Raw genomic sequence first — 19,561 nt, 5'->3', positions numbered from 1 at the left:
GGGGGCACTTTCGACTTGGTGCAATTGATTCAAAAGTGGTGTTCCTACCTCTAAGACGTTGGAAAATAATTTATATTTAACACAATATTCGAACGCAGTTTCTTTTTAATATATGTATCCAATTCGATTAGAAATTAGTGGTGTTTGAACACCCTTACCTAGTCACCATGTGTTTAGATAGCTCCCAAGGCAAAACTTTCCCAAAAACATAATGAATAAAGAAAAATGTGTTGCAAATACAGACGACAGAATCTGTCAAGAAGGTGTTGAAGGTGGAAAGAAAAAGAATCAGCACGCACACGCTTGTCTCCCTCCCGCAGCAGTCGCCACAGACCGTGCACGGGGGCTGGGAAAAGCGCCTGGCTGCGTTCTTCGTACCAGTTACGCAACGTCCAACACGCAGTACGTGACTGATCCCGAAGACAGCTCCACAGGTTCAAGTGGCTTCCTGCAACACAGACCATTGATCACATGCCGCACAGTGTTGAAAATGCCCTCGCGCTTACTAAAGATTACATCATGAAGCATGCTGACAATTCAGCAAATCGCAGAAATTGAACTAGCTCCACCATGTTGAGCACTACCATACCTGCCAACCTGCAAACAATTAAAACTGTAAGAAGCCTTTGGACATGAGACTAGCGAGGGGCGGTGTTCACATTTTAAATTAAAGCTTGCCTGGAGCATGCACCTTTTGTGGGATACCTATACACTCTATTAACGCTGATTTATGTTTAGATGTAGCACTCAAGAACAAGAAAAAAAAAAGCACGGTTGGAACAGCCGAGACTGTCAAACAGCGCATTGTTTTTTTATATCGCAGTAAGTCTTTCAGTGACTTTGCTATTTTGCCTGCTTCAGGGACTTCTCTGCACCAGCTTGCATGAAGTAAGCGCCCCTCTTGCATCCTTTCGCCACCATAAGAAAACTTCCAACAGGGGGTTTGCAGACTGATGAACTAAACTTTTTTGTGGATATCATTTTTCGTAAAACGTCGCGCAACATCCGTAATATTGAAAAACGATTTCAAATTCATAAAGTTTATGATAAACTTGGGAGAGTTGGCAGGTGTGCACTACCCTTATGTGACCGGAATCAATCTTAAGCAAGGAAACAAATTTGCTGCACTTAAAAGAGACTGCACATATCGTGGTACATACTTAGAAATATTTCCAAGGCACCAGCTGAGTCAGTGCGAAACGTGCAAGCTTATTGTGAAAGACCAACAACATGCGCCAAGTTATTCTTGTTTTCTTCGACTTAGATGGCGCAATGCCTCACAGCTCATGGAAGCTTGTTTAAATGTCTGCAGTACAGAGGTGAACCTTTTGCTTTATTCACTTGAATTGTTGCTGCTGCAACAGTTTCCAAGTCTATAGCACTGTTGAGAATGACTCATTTAGAGGTTTGTTTGCCACGCAAGAGATGATGTTTATATCTTGCTTCCTAATGAATACAGATTAAGTCAGAATCCAGCTCTTGCTCACTTAACTGCCCTGCATAGATTCATAAACTTATAAGTGGTATATAATAATTCACAACAAGCTACAAGGAGATGTTAGATTGATGACATGACTCAATATCTTCACAACAAGCAAACCACTGAGAACAAAAGTGTAAAGAACTGCTGATGCGCAGCTGCAATTGACTTAAAGCTGAACCAGGTACCAACGCATTCGTAATTATTTGATGTCAGTGAAAACTCCTATAATATAATCAAAGATGCCATTGCTCATAAAGTGAGTGTTGTACCTACTGCACAAAAAAGAGATGCAAGCATCTCATTCTCACGAGATGCAATGCACACTTTCGCATTTTAAATGTTTCCATGTGAGCTACTGGTGGGCATAAATTTTATTGCATAATGACCAGTTGTCCATAAACATCATATCGCAGACTCTTAAAACAACACATGCCGGGTGTTTGTATTTCACCCCTTGCACTTGTGTTTCATTTAAGACTAATAACATGTCCTGAAAATGGCACTGTACAAAGGTAGAGCAAATGCAACCTATAGCCAATGATGTGTTTGGTTAAAAATGATAGATAATATTAGCAGCTGATGAGCAGCTGATGACAAGTTGCTTCCTGCAGCATGCCATAACTGCATGGGTATGGCTTCCAATGACAGGACGTTACATAGCATGCCTTTTACGATTAGAATAGCAACGAAGATTAATGCAAAACAGTGAAACAGCACTACTCCTTATTCTGCTATCTTTAGTTCTAGCACGTAGAGGATTTGAAATGGGCATACAGGTAAAGGCAGATGCAGGAACCAAAGGTGAGGGTCCTCTGAAACATTCACGAGGAGGTGCCAGCCGATAAGACAAATTATTAAATATGTGCATACACACATAAACAGCGATCAAGGTGTATAAGCTTAATGCGATCCAAGGACTAATAACTACAGATTGCTAGGCTCTGGCCCCTTAAGCTAGTTTCCAGCTGCGAAAAAATTAAACCATGGGGTTTTGCGTGCCAAAATCAAGATCTGATTGTGAGGTACGCCACAGTAAGGGACTACAGAAATTTAGACTACCAAGGGTTCTTTAATGTGTGCTTAAATCTAAGTACACAGGTGTTTTCACAATTAGGATCCATCAAAATGCGGCCATCGTGGCCAAAATTCGATCCCGCGACCTCATGCTTAGCAGCCCAGTTCCCAAATGTGGTTCCCACTAATTAGTAAGAACGAAACAATTTCCAAAGAGAAGAAACACTCAGAAAATAAGTCTAGCTCAGCAGTGAAATCACCTTGGCTTCTCTGCCAGTGCCCTAGACATCGAGAAACCTTTTACCGCAGTTATTCAACCACTGTGGAAATCATTAGAAGTACAGTACATTGGCTTTTTATACAATTTGGCACAACGTATTAGGAGAGCACACCGCTTCTGTTACTGCCTTCTGTGGCTAAATTCCGTTAAGTTCTAACCTCGTAACAATTTTTTCAGAGCAGGTAAGTATTTTTACATTCTCAACCAATTCACATAATCACATAATTTTTAGCACCGTCAATGAATCTACACTTTCAAGTGTGCCTGTCATTAAGGTCACATTTAGACGGCAACACCCACCACTGGCAATTATTTTTGGTATCATGGGCAATTTGTTTTGCTGGTAAAATTCGAAAAACGTTCAGCTGAGTGAATTTCAAGGGTGAATAAGGCTAATTAATCATTGTCACACAAATGATATGCAATGACAAATTAGCTTGAAGAAGGTCACTTGAAGACAGATGGACAAAGATTTAAAAACCATCGCCAGTGGCTCCTTTTGGAATCCTGGCACATCCAGAAGATGCTAGGTAACATCAATCATTCGCCAGGAACACTTCCCGCCGCTTACGGTGAAGGCCTATGAAAAGTGTGGAAGCACCTGTCAAAGCGCCAAAAACATATAAGCACTGCTACGCCTCAGGCCATCTCTCCCCTGAACAAGGAGCCGGTCGGGCTCCGAAACATCAGGTTTTTAATGTAACAATCTTGGTTGGAGTTTACCTTCTCTAATCCTTACACAGTCAAACCTCGATATAACTAACCTCGTTTTAATTAAATTCGCAATGTAATGAACAATTTTCATTTCCCGATCTTAGCTGGAGTGAAAACCGTGTGTTTATTTTTTTTGTGATTTAACAAAGTAACTTTGTGACATAGTTTTGATTTAATTAAGTTTTTGGCCATTTCAATCATGTAGTCGGGGCCTGTATGGCTAGTAAATATATCAAGAAACTCTGATAAACAAACCCTTCTCGGCAAAAGGGATGGGGAGGGAGTGAACGCATGCCTATCTGCATTCTCCTCTAGACGCACGTCCGTGCATGGGCCAAGAACTGTACCGATCTTGCAAGTGATCTCTCCGCGGCAAGCCGAAATGCATGGTGCCTTCACGCTCATTTTGTTGTTCCCACACTTCTAGTGTTGGCGTTCGCTCAATCTCAAATTTCCAAGACACGGTATGAAGTGCTTGCTCATGGTCATCGAGTAAGATCTGTCAATGTTTGCCTGAGTGCGCGTGACACCGATAAAACTATGAACCTCACTTCATGTAGTGGCTTTGCTATCACCATTAATCACCACCTTTCTGGCAGAACTTTTTTTTCCCCTCAGGACCAATATTCATATTTTTTTACACTTTTGTTTTTAATTTGTGGGCACAAAGCGAGGTCAGCTATGCCATGAAAGATTTGCGGTACCACACAACGCAACACACAAATCTCTGACGCCGTGGACCACGTCGCTGCATTGCTCTCGGTGCAGTCTGCACTGCAATATTATGGCCTGACCTTCTTGCGGTTTGTTTATAAATGCTTACTAAAAAGATATTAGCCACTGGAATGCTCTGGAAATTTGTGAACTTGTTTTTAATGCTGAAACTTTAAAACCTCGAATTAATGAAATTCGCCATTTAACAAAGTTTTTCATTGCAAGTACAACTTCGCTATATCGAGGTTGGACTGTGCTACAATCCACCACGATGCTTTATAATTTTATGTCCTGAAACTGTAGAGTAGGTTATGAGGGACAGCGCAGTGGAGAACTTCGGATTAATTATGACCACTCAAGAGAGAAAAAGAGAGAGATGTAAAGGAGAGAAAGGCAGGGAGATTAACCAGAGTTAAAGCCTCCAGTTTGCTACCCTGCAAACTCGAACTTTTTTATTGTGCACCCATGGCAGATCACACAAGTGTTCTTTGCATTCCACCCTCACCCTGGCCAGGAATTAAACATGTGATCTTGTGCTCAGCACCCATCACAATGCCAGCTTATCTGTAAAACTTGGTGCATTAACTAGATAATTTCGACTCCCCACAAGTGCAATGCAAAAGATAAGAGCCTCCACAAAGTGACTTGCCCACTCGCTTGATGACGGTGTACAGCAGGGGCACGTAGGTGAGGTGCAGAAGCCAGATGTAGCGCCACAGCTGAGCCAGCAGGCAAGCCCAGACCAGCGTGGACAGGTAAAGTCGGCTCCTCCCAGCATCCTTGCCACTTTTTGCCTCTGCAGAGCAGTTCGTCACAAGTGAGGCCGTTGCCAAGAACATCATAAAATCACAACGGGCACTGTCTGGAATGCTAAAGGCATCGACAGAAAATAAAAAACAACTTTAAGAATAACAGACACAAAAAAGGGGTAATTAAGTTAAGCTGCATTTCCAAATTGCGGTTCAACAGTCACTCTTACTGTGACAGCAAGTTTCGTGGGCCCGCAAGGAGGCTGAACTAAAAGACAGGTGGCAACACCATCCAGAAGTTACCGCAGCAGCTTGCGGTGACTACATGGATTTTTACAGTGTCTACTCAGGTTTAGTTAATGGCTTATCAGTAAAAAAGGAATTTTATGGCATTTTAAGACAACCAAAGACACAGCCAAGCAAGCTTGAAGAAATTGGCTTGCGCCAAAATGGCTTAAATATGAGAGAATACTTCGAAATCCGTAGCGTCACTCTGGTGTACTGGTACAAAATTCAAGAAAGCTAAGTCTGGTGTCCATTCTCTCCAGTAATACCAGTAATTCTTTTGCTGTCAACTGCAATGAAAATAAAGTTTCGTTTTAAATTAATGCTTTGACAGACTAAGCTGATTTGGTATTCTTTTTTGGTGTTTCTTTAGATGCCACTAAATAATGACATAGCTTACTTAATGACAACAGTGGTAAGGGCGGCGAAAAACGTCACTGGTACTAGCCAGTCATGCATATATATGTCATGTGATACTTGTGTGTGTTTGCTGTCCTTCATACTCTGCCGTCAAGCAGAGTATTGCTTGTTCTCCAAGAAAATATTCCATTATTGGTGCATGTCACCGTGCACAGCTTAGTACTTCAAGCACGGCACACAGCAAAAAATTATGTGCAAGCGAGCTAGTAAGCACAGAAATTATTGCAAAATACGGAATGAACAGAGAAATATGTGGTAGTATATCATAGATTATATGAGTGCAGTAATTACATGACCTGTGGTCACCTTTAGAAACGGTTTCACCAAGATATTGCATGGTCGAGTTGATTACCAAAGGAGGCTTAACAGTACAGGGGAACATAAGATGCTGGCAATACATTCTTGAAAAACAAAAATGTCTTGGGGAGGCAAGTTACATAAATGTACTACAGTGGAATCTCAATATATGGAAATAACTTTTAAATGGAACTGCCTCTTAAACGGTACACCATCCTCATGGTTGGCTGGTTTTGTATTCATGCAATTGTATTCAGCTTTGTCTCTCAGTGAATGGAACTCCTGATAAACAGAACCAATTTCCCTGGTCCCTCGAGGTTCCATTTAAGGAGAATCCGCTGTACTATACTATCTACGCCATTTAGCCCAACGGCAGATCAATTTTGGGGATACAGCCACTTTCACAAGATCTCATGGGACTTAGCACCTGATGCATCCGCATCTATGGGTGACAGCACTTCTGTCACTGCGGCTTGACAGCACACTTGGCATTGTGAGAGGAACGCTGTCGGCTGTAAATCCTTACGCATTTGATGCTAAGTCATGAAAAATTTCGCAAAAGTGGTTCTATCCCCCAAGCAACTGTTCAAGAATACCACCCCAAGTCGCAGCTTTGCTATACGCTCTTCCACCGCTGCAACCTGCACAGAATCAGGTTAGTGACTCACCAGAGTCTTCCTCTTTGCTTTTGCTGCCCTGGTCACTGTCCTGCACAGTGATGGCTGGCAGCACCATGTCACCCTCGCTCGATCCAGGTGCAGGAGAGGGTTGCCGGTGCAGAACAGGGTGCAGGGGTGCTATCTTCGCTTCGTCTGATGGTGCACTGGTGCTGGCACTATCGGCCTCTTGGCCTTTATCCTGCACAAAAAAACAGTTTCATAGCCGTAACCATTGCGTTTCTTTTGCACCACAGATGTGGATGCCTTTGTTAATAGCATTTTATGTGTACATTTATTTGTTTGACTGTTTGTTTATTTTTGTGGCCATCAGGATTTACAGAGAATAGTGGCGAAAATGAAATACAAATGCAAAACAGACGCACACACAAAAAAATTGTTACGAAAGAATGAACATAAATTTCAGACTTAAGATCTTCTTGGTCCGCAATGGGGATGACTGCAGTAGGAAGGTGGTTCCAGCCTTGACTATGTTGACTTACGAATAAATGAGTCGGAATACTAATCATGATTAGTCTGGCAATTTGTAACGTCAACTTTCATATGGTGATCGACATGGTAGATACATAGGAGCAGTAAAAAGAATGCTTCAGGTTCTTCCAATTTAAATATTGTGATAAGCAAATTTTCTCACATAATATTCAACAGGTGGTTTCCTTGAAGCATTTTAGCACCTGGCAAGGCAATGTGTGAAATTTATGCGTCAAAACTGACAAAAATGAAGCTTGTGAAAATATGGCTTCCAGTAATGTCAAGCAGCTATCATGCAGTGTTCTGTCTGTCACTCAATATGGCATGCATACCACACAAAAGGCATTGCTTGCAGGATTAGCATGCACATGTTTATTTAGGAGTTTTTTGAGCGTGAAAGACCTTGTTGAAATACGTGTTGACCAGCATTTTTCACTTTCTGGAGGCCTTGATACATACTTAAATTGACCATCGACTTAGTCCACCTTTTCATTGACTGGCCCCTTGTTAAGATGCATCTTATTGTGCTTCAGCTTAATTTGTGTTGCTTCTGAAATGCACAAGAAACAAGCTGCTTTTAGCAAGTCACGCAGGAGTAAGTAATGAAAAAGAAAAGAAAACTAAGGTGTGAAGTAGTAAGTGCTCTCCCAGCCTTACTTGCAGCTGCATTCATGGCTACATCTGCTCTTCCTAGGGCCAAAAATCCTATGGTTACAGCATAAAGTCCATACAGCAAGAAAACTCGTGAAACTGGAACTTCACCAGATAACACGGAAGAACCCATGTACATGACTCATTACATACCAGTGTCATTTGGTTGCTAATATAATGTATATAGCTTTTTACATTTAAAACACCATCTCAAGCACTTTAAACAACAGTTTTTTTGCATTTTACCCCAACCAAATGCACATGGCACGAGAACACTGCAGCCACTGACCCACTGAGGAAGGTAGCATGATTGCTCAAAAAACAACTGTTCCAGCATATTAACTGTTGAACAACTTAGCAAAGCACTATCCGCTTCACACAAAGTGGACAATGCTACGAAGTCTAGAGAAACTTCTCTCACAGCTTGCATTTGCGACCAAAAATAGTTTGTCACATATTAACGAAAGGCATAAGTACGCATCGTGTAATTTGATGGTGCACTGAGACTAATCCATTCGTCACAAAATGTGACATAATTATTAAACATAAGGTGTCACAAATCTGGACCTATATACAGTTGACTTCCATTAATTCGACCCTGAAGGGACCGTCGAAATTGATCAAATTATCCGGCAGGTCGAATTAAACAACAAGCAGAAAAAACGTCAAAACGCACCACCACTGATTCCTTTGGCAGTATTGGCCCTATTCTAACATGCCCCTGGATCAATCCCGTGCCCACTTTCTATGTGTCCAAAGTAAAAAAACAAACGCAGCAATGAAATTAAAGCTCCTAAATAAAGTAGAAATCTAACGCACACCTGATTTTTAGCAAGAAAAAACTCAGTGAAGATGGATGACCGGCGGAGCTATGCATGTGGGCCCCTCAATGGCGAAATGCACCTCCGTCGCGGGTCATCCCGGTATTGCACCATCTTCGGGATCGGCCCACGTATGAAAAATTGTTGGTCTACGCGTGGATGCGATCCACCAGATCTTAGCCATAGACAGCTTCGCTGTAAAACGGGCAAGGCCCAATAAGCGTTGCACATTATCGGCTGGTTTTCTAAAGTCAGCTTCGCCGCAATACATCTGTGTAATGCGGTAAAGCATACAAACGCCACGACGACAGTTTTGGTTTTCAGTCCGATTACACCACGCAGCCAATATATCGGCCCAATTTTCTTGGAATAAAAAAAAAAATTCGAGTTTGAATGGGGTATGTATCCAGACATTGTGATCTATGGTTGTTGCTTGAAAATCCTCCTAACCGTAATCAGACATTGTGATCTATGGTTATTGCTTGAAAATCCTCCTAACATAGGCCGAAAACAGGAGTTTTCGATGGGAGATTACATGTGTTCAACATCTTCACTGTTCTCTACGCTCTGCCGAGACAGACGCTACCACTAAAGGGGTCACCAGAGGAGTCAGGTGCATGCATGCCGACTAGTAAAGTTAAAATTATATGGTGAAGGCCAATTTTTGGATTGAAGTAACAAAAATTTGGGCCCATAGAAACACATGGGCACAGGCTCGGACTATCGGTCGGGATCGAATTAACTATAGCTAATTAATGGAAGTCTACTGTACCAGTGACCAAGTAGAGTAACGTTTCTGTGACCTGTGGCCACAGCGCACTGCTTGCACTCGCAACAAAAGCATGATGTGTCGTATACTGGCAGCCCAAAGGTGCACACATGTGTGATTTGACATAACTGTATGAACATAAGTTGTTGTAAAATGTGTATTAGTTCATAAAAAGAACAACATATCAGCACACCGAAAACTGCATTGCAAAACACGCAGTGACCAATGAATGACTGCACCACTTTGCGTAGCTTTCGCTTCCGCTAAGTATGAAATGCAACATAGAAGATCACATTTTGCGTGTTCCCCTCTTTACACGTCCGTCTATATGGACATCCGCTCACAACACACAGTTAATTCCACTAAATTGCGCCAGCTCTGCGACCACAGACAGTCAAGTGCTGACTATGCTCACCAGTGTAACATCCTACATCAACATACTACATGTAATGGGGCCCACTGATAAGCATTCCTCCTTACTGCGGCGCTTCCTTACTGTGGCCAAACACTACCTCAAATTGCAGCATGCACACAGTTCAAAACACAGCGCAGGCACAAGCATGACTTGCACTTGTTAGTGTTCTGGAGTAATGCTAAGAAACTCTGTGTACAATAAGCGAGCAGCCCACCAAAAAATCTAGGATGCCGTGTATTCCAACAGAAAATTTACAGCTGCCATCAATACAGCATCACATCTTAACTAACTGGCCACAAGACGTAGTCACATATATTTTCTTCATGAGATTTCTCAACAGGGAAAACTGGAAATCCCAACAGTGGAAATTCATTTATGTGGCTGGAATTCTGGTAGTAGCTACTATTACAAGACAGAAACAACGAAAGGAAAGTAAGGCACAAACATGAGTGATAACCTGCATTCAAATAAATGACAAGTGCATTTATGCCTCCTGAAATGTCATGAGCTAAATGGCAATGACGTTTTACGAGTGAAAATGTCACTGACACTGTTATCTGTGACAATAATCCTGGAAAATAAATGAAGCTGCAGCCTTGGCTGTACCAGCAGTGGGGAAGCCACTACATAGCGAGTCATGGTAAATGAAATACTGTGTATGCTGGTTGTATCCATCTACTACTGGACAAAAGATAGGCCAATGACAAATGACCCTACGACAGTACAATATGCTGATGGAATGCCTGGCACCAGCATAGAACTGCACTAATGTGTACGCTAGAGTAAAGGACATCACATAGTAAAGAACAAGGAACTAAATATGCAAAACAAGAAAGCAGAGATTTTTTGTTTACACCTACTTATTCTTATGTGACTGTTTTAGTGTATGGTAGCATCTGGAAACTCATTCTGACTAACTATGCCTCACATTCATATTAAATATACATGAGCCATAAATGGATGAGGGCATACCATATAGATGAGCTATAAACATTCTAAACAGCCCCAGAATTCATCCACTACATCATGCTGTCCTGCTAACATCTGCACCCAACTTCCCACATTGTACGAGTCCTTAATTCTAGCCTTCAAAAGTCGCTGACCATAAGCATCACACAACCACTTCCACGTTCCTGCAAATGGGCTAAAATGCCAGAATGAACAGTCTAACATTCACGAACCTGCTAAACTGACAGACCAGCTTTACAACCACCAGTGTGAGGTACAGGAGGAGCGACTTATCGGAAACAAACCTAGTCAAGGAATGCGTGCAGGGACCAGACAGGGGCACAGCACACCACACCAATTAGCGAGGAATGCAACAGGCAAGTGACTTTTCAGACTTTTACAGCTGTGCCCACTGACTTGAGACGACAGGGAGGTCTTGCGTGTAGACTCTGGTGGGGCCATGCCTGGCAGAAACACAGTGTCTGGCTCAAGGCTGAATGACACCCGCTTCTTGGTGATCGGCTTCGGAGGGCCCAGGTGGTCCTAGGTCCAAACACTTTGGCTCATCTTCAAACCCCACATTGACAACAGGGATAGGGGGCCATGTGTCATAACATAGTTGTAATGTACAGTGCCAGTGCTACAGACTAGCTTCATTATGACACAAAGAAATATTTTCACATACCAGTACTTCAATGTCTGCAGTACTTTGCACAGTGCAGATAGAGCTTCCGATCAGGTCAGCCAATCAGGAATGGGAAGAGGTTGCATGCAGTCTCAAAGAGAGAACAAAGATTACCCAGGGTACATGACTAATTCTTTGGTGATTCTGCTGTCAAACCATGTACAGAGCGTAGGAAGATTCATCATCATCAGCAGCCTGGTTACGCCCACTGCAGGGCAAAGGGCTCTCCCATACTTCTCCAACAACCCCGGTCATGTACTAATTGTGGCCATGTCGTCCCTGCAAACTTCTTAATCTCATCTGCCGACCTAACTTTCTGCCGCCCCCTGCTACGCTTCCCTTCCCTTGGAATCCAGTCCGTAAACCTTAATGGCCATCAGTTATCTTCCCTCCTCATTACATGTCCTGCCCATGCCCATTTCTTTTTTTTTTTTTTTCAACTAAGATGTCATTAACTCACGTTTGTTCCCTCACCCAATCAGCAGGAAGATTAGTAACAGACAATTCATAACTTTTTTTCTGCTTCTATTTCCTGATCGGATGATTTGGCCTGCAACTTTCACCACACTGCACAGAGTTTGTTAGATGGAGTACAGCTCAGCAAGACACCGTTCTCTTGTGCATGTCTGCTCCATCAATACAAATGGCACAAGTCAAAATGTATGAACTCTAAAGGTACCCACAGCCAATGAAGTCATTCTGCCACTACCAATGTGGCTTTCTGCCTGCCATCCATTTTCCCTTGTGCACTCACTAGATCACATCTGATTACCCACTCTCTCTCCTTTGTTGTACACAAGTATGTGCCATTAAACGTGCAAATGCATACCTGTCTCACAGAATGAAAAAATGCAGGCAAGCGAGCAGAGACAATAAAAAGCATATATTTGTAGCAGTTTGCTAAGGCATAAGATGAGAGCTGTTCTTTATGTTTAACATTCAGTCTGTCGCGTTGTTGATGTGTCGTTTTAGTCATCAATTGAAAACCTGTTTAAAGATATTACAATTGCTTGAGTCAAAGTTGTTTTGCTTGTCCTCTGCAGCACGAGTTAACAGCAACGAATTGCATGCTTTTGCTGCTGCCTGCCATTCAGATCCACCACACCAGTGGTGTAGGATGCCAAAAGGCTGGGCAGGCGTGTCTCACCTGAGTAGATCCTGCCACAGGTGATCCCGTGATCCAAGCCCAGCCTGCGTACAGCGTGCTCACGCAAGGTGAACCGGGCTCTGTTGTTCCTGCATCAAGAGAAACCACTCAGTCCGCACGCCACTGTCTGTGTCTCAACAGTCATACAGTCATAGGAAGAAACACTAGTAATAATGCAGGTGACTGCTGTTATCAGCAGAAAAAGAAATAAGTAACTTGAGCTGCATTTTATGCCGATACAGCACACACGGAAACTGAAGCTTTCTTCTGCACCCAAACCTATGCTGGTGCAATTCCTTTTTGCAGTGCGGACTGCATTCTGTAACCATCTTCTAAAATGCTTCATTTGTGTGCTTAATAGATCGCATGGCTTTTGGGTTGCTTGAGTCCAAAACGTTACAATGGTGAAGCCAGCATGCAACTGCAAGATGGAAAGCATTGAGAATACAACATAGGAATAAGCAATACGAAGGAACATCAGTAGGAAAGAACAGCCAACTGTAAAAACCTAAAATACAACTGCCTCTACTGCCGCCACAGAAAGGCAAACAAGATAAACTGACAGTCTAGTACATATAGTATTCTGCCTCTTCATCGGATAAAGTAGATAGGTTCTGTACTCACAAGTGTACAATCCTTCACTGTTCTCAAGGCTAGCTTAAACATCAGATTTATCATAACTAGGTGGGCCATATGTGTGCTACTGGAATCTGAAAGCAACAAAGTCTGATTTGTAACGGTGCGACTCAATGTTCAGTCCTCCAGACATGAACTTGCATACACTTACGATCCTCTTTGTCACTCATCTGTACCCTTCCTCATTTTCTCTTTCCCATCTCATTCAGTGCAGAAGAGCACCACGGATCAACCTCCTGCCTTATATCACATAAATTATCTTTCTTCATTCAGATAACACTGAAGAAAGAAGTGTTAGTGCACAGGCAACGTTAAATGAACTGTCTGCAATCATCACTGTCCTGCACCAACCAGTAACACCCACACCATGCCTGCAAGATAACCAGCACTCCATCTAATAATCCGCTGCCCAGTGCAGGTTTCCCTTTCCTTGGCCTCTGTTTGGTCGATATATTAGACCACAGGTTTTCTGTCGTACATATACCATGTGCCTTACTGCATTCCACACCCAAGCCATAATATTCTCAACACATATTTGTTATCTAATCTGCCTGTTCACTGACTCTGCTTCTATCAAATCAATGGTGTGATCAACAGGAAGGAGAACAACTGGCTTGCATTCAAGACTGTAAATTTATTTGCTTCAGCTTTGAAACCGGGGAAGCTACAATGGGGCAGATGTGTCAAAAGGATGGCCACATAACAAGTATCAGCACACAATGTACTAGCTTATGCTTTTTACAGAAGTTCTTGCTTGAATATCGATCGTGTGTTTTCTTTTGTTCTTGACTGCAATGTGCATAAGCTTGTGCGAACAGTTCAGTGTGACTCACCATGCTCCCCACACTCAACCGTGGCACCGCGCAGCTCAGCCAGGAACCCTGTGGCAAGCAGGGCCAGGAACGCGGCCAGGATTGGCACCCGCCACATGCCTGCCACAGTGGCCAGATGGCAGATGACAGCTAGCCAAACAGCGGGTGACATAGCACGTAGGGGCCCCTCCGTCTGCGGTGTCCACCAGAACACCAGCGCGCCTACGTAGCCCACCAACATGCCCCAGACCTGCATACATTAGCACAGTAAGACACTGCCGCAGGTGAATTTTGTTCGAGCATAGCCACGCTGCAAAGTGCAACAAATTAAGTTTTTTCTCACATACTTTAATCAAGTGAAGTGTGTGTTCAATCAATCAACGATGTGTTCACTAAATTCTTCAGCAGCAAAAATGGTCCTGCAACAGCTTTTAAAATCTTCCAGAATGCACCTTGCATGAAACTTCACTAAAATTTATTCACTTATTACCGAGCTAGTTATTTATAGTTTACATGTTAGCACAGCAGTATCATAGCACCTGTCTTCTCTACATCGTGAGGCTATGCTCTGCGTGAGGTGGCAACGAGGTCACTTACGGGTTGCAACTGAAGGCTTGCTCCAGATCTAGCCACACACAGTCGTTCTGTAGTACTCCCCAACTTGTAGCGCATGTAATTGCAGCTACATTGGGTTCAAACGAATATGGTAACCAGCAGTGTCAGCTTTAACAATGTTTATTGCTGTGAGCAATAAGTAACACTTTCACAGGGAAGTGTTACTCTTTAATAGGTAATAAATAGGCTTGCCTCGTTGCACATGACAGTCAGGCAACAAGGTCACTCATGGGCTGCAGCAGGGATCTGTTAAGTCGTTGGCTACATTCGAGGTCAGGAAACCCGTGAGAAAGCGTCACCTTTTACACCTCTTTATACCTCTTTGATACCTTTTTACCTTCACGGGAGGAATCCTCCTTGTGCGTCGAATACCTTGCTCTTTCCCGTATTGCAAGAGCCTAGGGAGAACCGGGAGAGGACGTAGCGCACCTCTCCCAGACATTAAAAATAAATCTGGCCAATAGTTATCATATTTATTGCTACATCATGTAGCAAACAGGAAAAGTGGTCGAGATTTCAGGAATTTGAAGGAGAGGTTTACTAAATGTTATTTTACGGGTGCTAGCTGAGACATACACGGAGAAGGACATACACAAAGCACTAGAGAGTGTGTGGCGTTTTGTGTGTGGGTGTCCTTCCCTTTGTATGTCTCTTCTAGCACCCAAAAATAATTTTCAGTAAATCTCATGAACTTGCCCAAGAAGTTATATTACAGGAATGAGCAGGCATTGTTGAGCGAAATTGCATGCTCCCATATTAGGTGAACAGGAATAATTTGCTCGTGTGTACGTGACAGCATTATCTAGTGGCTAGACAGACAGCTTTATCTGCCACATTAAAAATGTCTTGCAGTGCTCCTCTAAAGGTGCCGTTTTTTTATATTTCTGTCCTTCCCTCTTTTGTTTCCTCTTCATGCATGCTAGATAGTTGCACAGCAACAGGTCTAGGGCAGGATGAACAATGTTCCTGATGCCCAGCCGATAATGGCAACGAGACAGCCACGCGCTATTACAATGTGCCTTTTTTTATCTTTCCTTTTGTCCTACGGTGACTCTGGACATTGTCTCTACTGCACATGGAGTCACCTGTGGTAATAGAACATCCCTAACACAAATGTACAAAAAAGAAAGACTAAAAGCAGGAAAGGGTAAACAGAAACATCACAGACCCTATTTAGCAGTTGTCTTTCGTGGTGTCTTGCAATTTTCTCAGTTTCTATTTTTATGCTTAGCATGCACTGCACAGTACTGTAAAATTTGCACATGTAATATGAGACTATGCTCCGAATTTCAGTGACATAACGCAGGCTGATGAACTAAGTTGCACAAACAAGCCACAGAGTGAGTTGGTCTTGCATCTTATTTGCCTAAGAGTTGTAACTCCCAATACAGCATTCCAGTTCACTTCTAATATAGCATCACATTTTCCTTTCTTATTCTACACACCAGAGTCTCATTCATTATGCACTATCTTTTCTCTCAGTATTGCACTGCAAGTTAAGTTAGTAAACTCGGCTACCTATTGATCCATCCAGTGACCATGATTCAGTTAAATGTTATATACAATGACAGCATCACTTGCAACTGTAAAGCCACTTCTTACATGGTCAAATGTAAGTCGTAGTCATACAGCTGCTGTAAGCCTCTTGGAGTTTCCGCGACGTGCTTCATTATGCCAAACTTTGAGCTCTCAAGTGTGGCATCAAGTGGCATGTGCACTTGCAACTAGTGGCATGCGCACTTGCAACTGCACATCGTTGACGACTATCCTATGGACATGACGTGTTTCGTCTGTAGGTAGTTCCCTATCCATGGCGAGTGGTGCAATTGAAACAGCACTTACAGTGAATCACTTTTTAAGGCATTCTTTAACCACTTATTTATTATGCCTAAAGGCAGGCTTTTGAAAATTAAAAAAAAAGTAACTTCTGCAAAATTTTTGAGTAACCTGCTGTTTTCTTTTTCTGCAGCATGCCACAAGTGAATGCTAGCGAAAAAATACACATGAATACATCATAGCAGCACCGTGCATATAAGGTCTACATGTCTTGGTAATTAATGTTCAAGCGTGCTCGTCTTGAAAATCACCAATCACCTTATAAAAATAAGCTCGTCACAGCTTGCACTTACCAGGCATCAGACGATTGTGAGAAGCAGTTCATTATCACTTGTCATTATATATATACACTCTGCCCCCAGAAACAATAAAAAAACAACATTATAAAGCTTATTCTTAAAAATAATAATAAAAGAAATAGCAATTTGAGGCCTCACATTGTAAAGTTTATGTTAGCATTAAAAAGAAAGATTGCAAATTTTAGCAAATATAATTCACAAAATGTTTAATACCAGCATGTTTCCCAGCTGTCTTGGAGCATAGCTTTCACTTTGCAAAGCTGTGACCCTGAATCTATCAATGACTATTACCTACGCAAGTGACTGAAAAGCTAATTTATGAACACTTCATGAATTAAGTACACATTTGCATAAGTGTAAATTTCTGCCTCACCATTAATTACCCTTTTTTTGGCATCTCTTTTACACAAAACATTATTACTAGATGAAAGCACACTAAATGGGGTTTCATTTATAGACAGACGATTGCATTTCTTGACAGTATACCATATTCTTAAGCATAAGCTAGACATGATAAAATTTTTGTTGTTGACCTTTTCAATAAAGCTGCCACAAACTGTTGGCAACGGTCATGCTTTTTATTTATTTTCATTTTTTTTGTACCTATTATATCTCTGAACCTAGGAAGTGCTAGGTTGGGACAATAATGGGACAAGTACCTGCAAAAGTACTTTCAGTTGTGGAGCTAAGCTTAACATTTTGTGCAATGGCTTTCAGATTTATGTTTTATTACAGTAATGTTGTACATTTGAGCAAGTATAAAATAAGTTGCACGATAGGGTGTCCCAAAGTTCAAAACTGTGAGGGGGACACCCTAAATTAAATCTACAAGCAGCTCCTCAAATAGACTGAATAACAGTAGAAGCACTTGAAAATAAATTTATAGAGACGCAAATAAAGAGGTAGGAGGGGGCTGGCAACAAAGGTGCACCTTTCTCTTGTCAGCAGTGATTTATACACTCCTCCCACCTAGATTTTCTACCAAGCCTTCTGGAATGGCAGCAACGGCTAAATTTTGTTGAACCTTGCAGATGAACTGTGGTGGCAGCCTAAGCACATCATGAACTGAACTATTGTCAGAGAGGAAAATTTTAATATTCGCTACTGTAGCACACAGCTACAAAGGAAACCTGAAACAGGTTTCCCAGAAAGAAAGCTTTACAGATGAATAAAAATTTTCTGGAAAAAGAAAAGTTAAAACCAGGGGTTTCTTGGGTGGTCACTTGGCCACCTGAGCCAATGAGGAGGCTTGAAGATTGCCAGAGCAAGGCCATAGCAGTCTGCACTTCAAGGCAGAGGGACACTAAATTATGGAAAATCTGTTCCGCAAAATCCCGCAAGGTTTCACCACTTTGTGGGCTATTGTCCAAGTCTTCGAGATTATCTGTGCTGACTATACGATTGGAGCCTGGCAGTGACGCAAACAATTATGGTCAGAAGTATGAAAAGCAGCAGATCTAATTCAATGCCACTAGTGTTTTTAGTTGGCTATCCTCATAACCAAAAGGCATCATGTTGCTCTGCGAGTTAGCCCGCACACACAAAACAAATCGGAAAGAAAGTTGTCACTGCAAAAAGAGTGACTTGATAAAAGCCTACTCTGAATGAATACAATTCAGTACAGACTATAGCTCTGTGCTGCAGGTTTTCATTTGCCGAAAAATTTCCAGGGATGATTCTGGTATTTGATTTTATCACATATTTTAACCTATTAGATGTGGTGGCAAACAGTGAAGGCTAACTCTTTCCACATTAGAAAACAAGAAAAAACAAGAGACACACCCTCAAATGCTAGCAACACCCCCCCCCCCCCCACCCCTTACTCCCAGAGTAGAAACCCTGGATGAGCCCTTTCTTGTCAGCTCTCCGCACCCAACAACAATGGTTATCTTCAATCGCTGTGCTGTTTCGAAACATTGCACCAGCCCACTTCAAAAAGGTGAACAGCCGAACCAGCTTGTATTTTTCCTCTCGTCATGACAAGTGCAAGCCCAGTCAGTAAACGAATGGCACCTTTCACTGTGCAGGAGTAAACAGTCGTTTGATGTACCAGCAGTCACCGCACAAGCAATGCATGGCCCATGAGGGCACCAACAACTGTATGTATCTCTGACTGAGCACAAACGTCTGAGGCAGTTGTTTTGCAAGCACCTGGGTTGGAGCCAAGTCTCAACCCAAGGCAAAGTAGCAGGCTTCAAAAAAAGCCGCAGGATCACCCCCCTCCCCACACCGTCCATGAGAAATTAGAGCTGGCAACGAGCACAGGAAACAAACAAAGTTCAAAGCTGAATGTGTGTGCGTCTCACCCCCAAGAGGTCTCTAATGGGGTCCTGCACCAGAGCGAGCGACAGACGCAGATTGCTGCAAAGCCAAAAGAAAATCTCTGTTCTGCTCTACTGAGCTGAAGCTAACAAGAATGGTTAAGCATTCTTGCACACAAACAACTTTTCCCCAGCAAGCATCAGGTTTTGTGGCATAGCACCTGCTTCGACTTTGTGCCGACATGGTTATATTAGCTTAGAACGCAGTGCACAGGCGCAAAATAGTTAAACGAAAATAAGAAACAGAAAGACGTCATCTTGACTGGCCATGGGTCAACGCATTCCCCATGGAACTACATCAAATAGCACCCGCAACACAGGGGCATGTGACACAATCTAACTAGTACGTGCCAAAACCATTTTTCATTCCACCATAGTCAAAAGATTGAGTGATTTATGTATGGGCTTAAATGCCCCGATGAAACTCGGGGCGGCTACGAGAAACCGTGCTGGCGTGCTTCGGAGTAATTTTGACATGCGCTCAAGGCTGGGCATACGAGAC

At 42.5% G+C, this 19,561-nt stretch overlaps 1 protein-coding gene across 1 annotated transcript in view; it reads right to left on the bottom strand.

Moving 5' to 3' along the window:
• Nucleotides 1-19,561, bottom strand: part of LOC142583108 (transmembrane protein 245) — a 50,929-nt gene that overhangs the window by 30,026 nt on the left and 1,342 nt on the right. Inside the window, exons 2-7 of the mRNA XM_075693432.1 lie at nucleotides 14,010-14,238; nucleotides 12,541-12,629; nucleotides 11,126-11,251; nucleotides 6,625-6,814; nucleotides 4,851-5,001; nucleotides 300-444 (exon numbers count right to left, since the gene is read on the bottom strand). Coding sequence (XP_075549547.1) covers nucleotides 300-444; nucleotides 4,851-5,001; nucleotides 6,625-6,814; nucleotides 11,126-11,251; nucleotides 12,541-12,629; nucleotides 14,010-14,238 — 930 coding nt within the window. The remainder of the gene's footprint in view (nucleotides 1-299; nucleotides 445-4,850; nucleotides 5,002-6,624; nucleotides 6,815-11,125; nucleotides 11,252-12,540; nucleotides 12,630-14,009; nucleotides 14,239-19,561) is intronic.

Source organism: Dermacentor variabilis, chromosome 5 (assembly GCF_050947875.1).
Source record: "Dermacentor variabilis isolate Ectoservices chromosome 5, ASM5094787v1, whole genome shotgun sequence".
Taxonomy (NCBI): domain Eukaryota; kingdom Metazoa; phylum Arthropoda; class Arachnida; order Ixodida; family Ixodidae; genus Dermacentor; species Dermacentor variabilis.
The sequence above is the reverse complement of the archived record's forward strand: the minus strand, read 5'-3'. Positions and strand labels throughout refer to the sequence as shown.